This window comes from Eptatretus burgeri, chromosome 16, assembly GCF_056783735.1.
Source record: "Eptatretus burgeri isolate ZD-2024b chromosome 16, Ebu_testis_v1, whole genome shotgun sequence".
NCBI classification, from domain to species: domain Eukaryota; kingdom Metazoa; phylum Chordata; class Myxini; order Myxiniformes; family Myxinidae; genus Eptatretus; species Eptatretus burgeri.
Genome location: NC_140976.1, coordinates 61,169,393 through 61,177,744, shown reverse-complemented (window position 1 = coordinate 61,177,744; position 8,352 = coordinate 61,169,393). Strand labels below are relative to the sequence as shown.

Genomic DNA, 8,352 nt, shown 5'->3' with positions numbered 1-8,352 from the left:
CGGGAAAAGCCCACCGAGCATCCTTGTTAGTTTTTGTTTGTTCCTCCCTGGAGATCGTAACCGCATGGAGCCTGTTGAATGGCGGGTGGCAAAGATGTGGTAGCGTAGATGGTGGAAGTGGCGTAGTTGCAGTGTGGTTGGCGCTGTGATGGGGATGGCGTGGTTGTTGGAATGTTGGGTGTTTGAAATAAAAGACAGAAAAAGAAAAAACGCCTAACTCAAAGGATCGCAGCCCGAATGGATCACATAAATTCCCTGTGTACAACGGGTTTGGGCTGACTACACATGTACTTAGAGATATCTCGCCTACGGTCCCTGAATGGTGTAATGCGAATTTCCACAGCCGAAACACGACCCCTCCCCTTTTTACAGACTCGTCCCGAGTCAAATTCTTGTGTGCCATGTGTAGTTCTCCCCTAGTACGTTTTACCTTCGGATCCCTGAGTGCGACATTCATGGTATTCGTGTCCCCAAAATAAATAACCTGAGGGCTGAGTAACTAACTAAACAAACCCACTCACTCAGACAACTTAAATAAAATTGCTGGCGCTAAGACATACATTCCGGGGCGCACTCATATTTACAGTACATCTTGCTTACAAATTCTACACTAACCATGGCCCAGGATCTATGGACTCTGCAGGAAGCAAAACAAAAGTCAACGGTGAACCGGTGCACGGGCCGCCACTGCAGGTCCGTGTTGTAGCTGCCAACAGGACAGTTCTTGCAACTGACACGACGATCCTGGCGCACATTCTAATGAACGAGGGGGGGGGGGCAAAGCAAAATTGAACGGGGGCAAACTGATGATGTGGGCATGGCATGGCAAAGGCAGCAGGCAAACACAGCCTGCAGAACAAGGCCGTTGTAGCAAACACAGCCAGCAGATGAACTGGCCGGCACAGGCCTTGCAGAAAACAGCTGCAGACGATCCAGCTGGTACAGGCCTTGCAGCAAACAGCCAGCCGATGAAGTTGGCCGGCCTCTTGCCGTGCAGTGCAGTTTTGATGGAGGAAGTGCGGTGGTGCTGGCCACTCAGAAGGCGGGCTCGCACCTACCAACCCATCTCCCTCCCACCTATCGCCTTTGCCTGTCACTGTACATACCCACTCCCTTAATTTGTAAAAAACCAATTGAGCCCCAACTTATTTTTTCGTTGTTTTTATGATTATTATTTTTTTACTCTTCCCCACTATAAATCGTCCCCTAACCCCCTTTATCGTCCTTGTTCGGATAACCTATCGTCCCCTCGCCGACTCCCAACCCCTACGTTCCCTTCCCGGAGGGGAATGGAGGGAGGGCTAGCGTCCTGTGCCGAGGCCCAACGAAGCCTCAGGATGGCCTCCCCAGAGTTCAGCAATCTTTAACCCAAAGTGGGTCCAGCGGCCCACAACGAGAGCGAAGGGGTGGATGGTGCGGAGGGGTACACTTCCTAATCTACCCTAACCATTAACCTTTAAACTACCCCGGGGTTTTCAACAAGCGCCTCGCGCTTAAACTATTGGTTCTAACAACCCAGATTCCCGTCGCCTGTGTTGCTGTCCTCACAATTTCGGGCCTCGCCCCCCAATTTTCTCTCCGTGCCCTCACACGGTTTCATGGCTGGGAAGCGTGGCTACCCTTGGCAGGCACTACCCTCTGCCGATTCTCCAGCTATGGCACCCCCAGGCACTACACTGCCTCTGAGCCTTCCAGCTCCCTAAACACCGGGGAGTGCCCTCTCTGGCGACTCACCTGAAACGCTCACGTGGCAGGCAGACTTCCCGGGCCCCTTTCCGAGGGTCACCCGTACCCACAACACTGCCCACGCGGCTAACGGCGCCCCGGGCCCCGCATCATGCGGGCGCACCCGTGTCCACTACGCTATCCCGGCCCCCCATGGGCCCTTGGCCTACCACAGCCGACTAGCCCGGTGCCCGGGGTACCCACTCTGCAATACTCACCTTTCGCAGCGACGCTCCCAGCCCGTCAACAGGGCTCCTGCACCCCTCCAAATGGGTATCAAGCCTACACACCCACCAACAGCAAAAACGACTTCCATTTTGTCAATTTAATTAACCCAACTAACTCACTCTACACTGACCCCGGGGTCCCTTGGGCGGGAGTCACTCTTCCCCCCAATCACTCATCGCACCATGCATTCCCCAATCACTTCATACACACAGACCCGCTGGCCTCACTCACTCTACATGTATTCACCTCACAACTTTTCAACACACACATCGCTGATCTTTGCCATCCTGCTGATGACATCCCCTAACTACCTCGTGCTCCCACGCCGTCCCTTACACGATAGCACGTTCCTTTTAACACTACGTAGCTAAGCTACGTCCCCTCTACACATCCACAGTCTGTCACTGTCTCCAAAATGTCCCATTTTTCCAACCTAACTCCCTTCCTAAATCTGCCTACAATCCCTCTAGCTATCCCATTCCATGGACCCCATGAGGACTTACCCCTGCCCCATGAAACCGGTCTAGCTAAGCTAACCCTTCCCCCTAAGTAGTTCCATCCTGTGCCCGGGCAGGGGGGTCTTCCACCCCTAGCCCGGGAATCCTGTTCACCCGAAAGCGAGGCTTGTTTTTTTTTTTTTTCAATTACGCGCAGCACCAGCGCGGCAATTCGCAGCCGCGCTCCTTTAGCGTGACTTCATGGCAGCTGTTCGCGTCCCTCGTCTCTCTTGGACGGTACCATCCGGCAGGGATTCACCCTCCTGCTGGATTCCAATCACACACGCAGCCATGACGTCGCCCGGCGCATCAAAAAAAACAAAAAAACACAAGCCTCACGTCTCGAGGGGTTCCCCACGCGAACACATGTGCTCTGCCCGTTGGAGCTTAACACACACGCCCGCGTGGAGAACCCATCCGGTCCAAATCTGTTTACCTGCCTAAACGTTGTCCGTCGCGGGATCGGCAACATTCACCGCGCTCTTTTCCGGACCGGGCTTCACTCCCGCAAGCGAGCACGTGCGTTGCATGGCCCGCACCTCGCGCTCGCTGCTGGATGAACCCGGCGCGGTGCTCAAATAAGCTACGGCCGCTACCCGGCCTTTGTCCCTCATCTGTCGCCGTCGTCGTCTCCATTCAACACACGCACTTCTGTGTGTTACGACACTCACACACCATTCCATCACATTCACACCGGAAGACGCGGCTGCCTGCTCCCTCATGCCGACCGTCATCTCCCTCACATACCGCTCTCTCACACACACACACACACACGGTCTCCCTCACACTCGGCCGCTCACTCACTCGTGCCATTTCCTTTGCACACGTGGTTCCATTCACACACAGCCGTTCACCTGCACCCGTGGCTCCTTCCACACACGGTTCCTCATCCACACGCGGCGTGCTGGGAGGCACTCACTTCGGCACACTTGCCACCACAGCACTCACACGCGGGGTTTCACTCCCACACGGGGTGTCACTCATACCCAGGGTCTCATCCATACACGGGGTCGCTTCCACACATGGGGCGCACTCACACCTTTCACCACACGCACCGGGACGACCACACTGGGGATTCGTGTCCCCACAAGGGGTTCCGGGGTCTCTATACCCCCCAAGCTCCTCGTGCACCCGTTCGCAGCACTCATCCCCTCGACCTCGCAAGGCTCGACCGGACCTGCCTGGTGGTGAGTCGCCTCAAGGGGGAATACTCCCTCCCCTCGTTCCTGGAGGAGGCCATCCAGCTGCTTGCACCGGGTCACGAAACAGTCTGCCAGCTCACCCCCATTAAGCCTCGCTAACTCTGTGTGTGTGTGTGTTCGTCTTTAGTTTCTTCCACCCCGTCTTCATCGTGTAGTTTCTCCTCTATCGTTCCCATCTCCCGCGTCTCTTATTTCCGTCTCTTCCCTTGTTATCTCCCTTGTCTCAACTATTATTTCCTTTCTTCTTTCCGTCATCACCTCGTGTCTCGTCTCTCACGTTTCGGTCACCCCATTTAGTTTTTCCCTCTGTGTCACCGTCACTTCCTTTGTCACCTGCTCGAGTCTCGCCCAACGCGTCTCCCGAATTATTTTCTCCTCACCCGCCTCCATTGCGGGCCTGACAGCCATTGCACTCCCTCCCAGCTCGTTCGCTCCCACACATGGCGCCCCAATTTTGAGTTCCACTGCCCGCGTTTCGCTCCCCGCAATTGCCATTATGCCTGCCTGCAGGCTTCGACCCATTTGCTGCATCTCACCCCGCATTTTTTCCATTTTGTTTTCCATTCCGTTCTTCACCTGTTGTAAATTCGCATTCATTTGATTATTCATCCTGCACACATTTGTTTTTATTTCATTCGTGCTTGTATCCATCTTCGCATTCATGCCTTTTATTTCGTTTTTCATCTCGAGTGCGTTTCCATCCATTTTGTTGTTTATATTCGCATTCATCTTTGCCAGCATGGCGAATGGCTGAGCCGATTCGGCGAGGATCGGGGGTTTTGGTGGAGAGGGGGGAAGGGGGGAGGTGTCATACACCGTGGCCGCCGCCGCACCCATTTCGGGCTCTGGGTTTAGTTGGGGGGAAAACTGTTCCTGCACAATAAACATTTCCTGCTCAGGGCTTTCATCCTGGGCCATGGATTCCAACAGTTCTACATCCATTTCTACTACCCACGGCTCCCGCTCGCCTTGAGACTCCATCTTATTTCTTGTAACGGGTTAATTTAGCTCGCTCGTAATTTGGAGGGAATCCGGGGTCGCTCCACTCACCCCTAACCGATTCCCGTGAATTTAGCTTGGAGGCGGGAGGGATTCGAATCCCACTCCCGGACCAGTGTTGCGAATTCGCACCCGCCGGCGTGCGGACAGCCGCGTAACTCGAATCGCGGCACGTCACCCACCGGACGGACAATTCTGTCGTGACCCTCTCGGAACAACGCCGGGAGCTAGTCACGGGTGGGGGTTTAACCCCACCACGACCGTGCCAATTGCCCACCCGCGCAGGATAGGGTTGCTCGCCAAATTCGATCGACCTCAGTACCTGCACGGATGGTCGACTGGGCGATCGTACCACACCACAGGCCGACTCCGGACACGAACCGCTTAAGCGGTCCGTTCCGTGCTACACTGATAACCGAGCAGTGTTATCGTCGGCTTCAACGGTTCCGATTAATTAGTGGGATGTTGCACCCACTACGAACCCCTTTCCGTGATGCAAGATGGAGGGTCAATAGAGAAAAGACAAAGCGAAACGGGCACAGTTCAACAAGCAAGCATTTTATTCACACGCACACACAGACAAGCACGTAAGGCACGTATTTACAGCCATACACAATCAAAATGCACATAAAGCAATTAAAACAAAAGAAACGATGCAGAGCTACAACCGAATACGCGTACACACGGCAACACTTAAACAGTTCTACTTTGCGAGACACGGCGCCACAAGATCCATACAAAAACCCCGAAAAGAAAATGGTGACTTCCCTTTGGCTGGTGAGTCCCTCTCCCGCGACCGTCGGCGTGGTCGCGCCCGGCCCCGACCTCTCTCGCGGCCGGCGAACCCTCTCCGGCACTCCCCGTCCGGACGCACAGGTCCACCTCGCAACGGGCGCCGCCACGTCTCCCGTCCCTACCTTCGTGACGGGGCCGCTTGCCAAGGCACGGCACAGGACCTCTTCCTGAAGACCAACTCTCCACAAAAACCAACCGAACCACCAGTCCAGACGAAGAGGAAGAAAAAGCGCTCCTTGCGCCCACCCCTGTCCTTCTTTTATCGCCCGGGGCTCCGCCCTTCGCCCTGCCCCGTTCTCGGCTCCACCTTCCTTCGAGAGGGTACCCGAAAAAGGCGTTCCCTCACGCTTTCCCTCCACCCCGCTCCGTCCAGGGGCCGAGGGAGTCAGTTTTTGGCTCGGAGCCAGAGAATTATTCCCCCAAAAAGAGGCCCCACCTTTACATGACCTCTGACCTTTGACCTGCATTGCTCTTCCTCCACTCCAAAGCGCGGGGAAGTCAGACGGAAAACAGGTGGGAAAAGCCCACCGAGCATCCTTGTTTGTTTTTGTTTGTTCCTCCCTGGAGATCGTTACCGCATGGAGCCTGTTGAATGGCGGGTGGCAAAGATGTGGTAGCGTAGATGGTGGAGGTGGCGTGGTTGCATTGTGATTGGCGCTGTGATGGGGATGGCGTGGTTGTTGAAATGTTGGGTGTTTGAAATAAAAGATAGAAAAAGAAAAACGCCTAACTCAAAGGATCGCAGCACGAATGGATCACATAAATTCCCTCTTTTCAATGGGTTTGGGCTAACTACACATGTACTTAGAGATATCTCACCTACGGGCCCTTTATGGTGTAATGCGAATTTCCACAGCCGTAACAATATATAATGGACAATATTCTCAATAAATGGACTATACATATATATATATATATATATATATATATATATATATATATATATATATATGTATATATATATGTATATATATGTATATATATATATATATATATATATATATATATATATATATATATATATATATATATATATATTAGATTAATTGTTGGCTGATTTATTTTATTTTCATTTTATTTTATTTTTTAGATTAACTCACCGGTTTAATATTATATGTTGAACTTTTTTTGTTTGCTGCTTCCGCAAGTTTGTTTTATTTATTTTTTTTTCATTTCAGGTTAAAATGTCACAACAAGTGTACCAAGGAAGCTCCACCCTGTCGACTGCTAATCGTGCGATGTGAGTCTCATAGCTATATCCCTGAATTGGCAAGGTGTAACGTGTGTGTGTGTGTGCGTGCGTGCGTGCGTGCGTGCGTGCGTGCGTGCGTGCGTGCGCGCGCGTTGTGATATTTTTGCAGTGTGCTGTTATGTTGTGTTGTATTGTCATCTGTTTGATGTTGTCGACCTCACTTCGACGAAACGTTCATGAAGTGATAATTTTTATCGTTAATGTGACTGCTCATGTTGTTTCTGCATTGCTTCAGCAAATGTGAGTCATGTGATGAGATATACGGCATATGTTTCATCAGCAAGTACTATGTAAAGCAGGTGTTCTATATGAGACACAATTGTTGGAGCGACGATGAAAATGTCACAACAATGCGCAGTTGTGACAGTTATCAAATGTTACATGAAAAACCCGGAAATCTGCCTCAGATGCGTTGCAGCTGTAAATTGCAGCTGATGTACCGGATGCTCTTTCGTGTTGGTTGTGGAGGGATCGGCACAAACCATTTTGCAATGGACATGGATTCTTTGGAGATGACTGCATTTGATCATTGAAGGCCATCGACGAGCCGCGATGAGGATGCAGCAGGCTCTTTCTCAACTCGTCCAAAGTGACCTCTGCTAATCAATCCGTTATATACGATATCTCATTCCACTCGAGATTAAAAAATGCATCACATTGCTGCACACGTTGTTCCGAAAATATTGTCATGTGATCACAAGCAGCACTGATTTGACATAAATGGAATTGAAAACGGTTCTGCATAACGACCGGAGCATTTTGGACCGCATCGGCACAGTGGATGAAACGTCAGTGTCTTCGAGAGACTTCGATACGAAGCACCGGAATTCTGTTCGGAAGGCACTGATCTCTCTGTTCAGACGTTTTCATTGATGATCTCTCCAACTCTCTGGAAAATCCTCGATATCTTTGCTGATGACTCAAACCTCTGCCATGCCGTGCCTCATCCCTCAGATCGGCAAGGAGAAGCCTCTTCACTCTCTGTGTCGAGGCGTGATCACCCTTCACTTAAGGCATGAAGACGTCAATGTACTTGAGAGAAAACTGTTTATTAAACATCGATACGTACGCACGGAAAACACACCCCAGGCACCACAATTCTTACCTGAGGGACCTCGAGAGTGCTCCACTCGAATGGTTGAATCACTCCTTCATGTATACACGATTTTATCTCCAGCAAATAACAATGCAAAATTCCTTCTTTCATCCCAGGACCAGCTGGATTACCAGCTGGATTACCAGCTGGCTTACCAGCTGGATTACCAGCTGGCTTATGTCCTGGTGATATATATCAAACAGATAAGCAAGATCAGAGGTTTTCCTCCCAGATTCTGCGACACAATGCTCCCTTGATTGAATCACTGAAGGTTAAACCTTCCTTATCTCACACACAATGCCCCAAGCAGGAGTATAGTTAATTAGCTGTAGACGGGTGAAGTGTGTTGGGAAGAAACGAAGCTTTTGAGAAAAAGGTACAAATCCCAACATCTGCAGATCTGGATAAAATCACAAGCTGTTTAAGCACTTGGAACATGTCTTTCAATCCTGACAAATGTCACACTCTCAAAATGTCTCTGAAAGGACCATCTGGAACCACCCCCCCCCCCCGCCCCCTCCAATCTGCTTTCTCAACAATCCTCTTGAAGAAGTCCTT

The 8,352-nt window shown here is 51.2% G+C and overlaps 1 protein-coding gene across 2 annotated transcripts in view; it reads left to right on the top strand.

Moving 5' to 3' along the window:
• Positions 1–8,352, top strand: part of KSR2 (kinase suppressor of ras 2) — a 201,073-nt gene that overhangs the window by 133,430 nt on the left and 59,291 nt on the right. For both annotated transcript variants that reach the window (XM_085860306.1, XM_085860305.1), the window contains exon 9: positions 6,625–6,686. In XM_085860306.1, the coding sequence (XP_085716432.1) occupies positions 6,625–6,686 (62 nt within the window). The remainder of the gene's footprint in view (positions 1–6,624; positions 6,687–8,352) is intronic.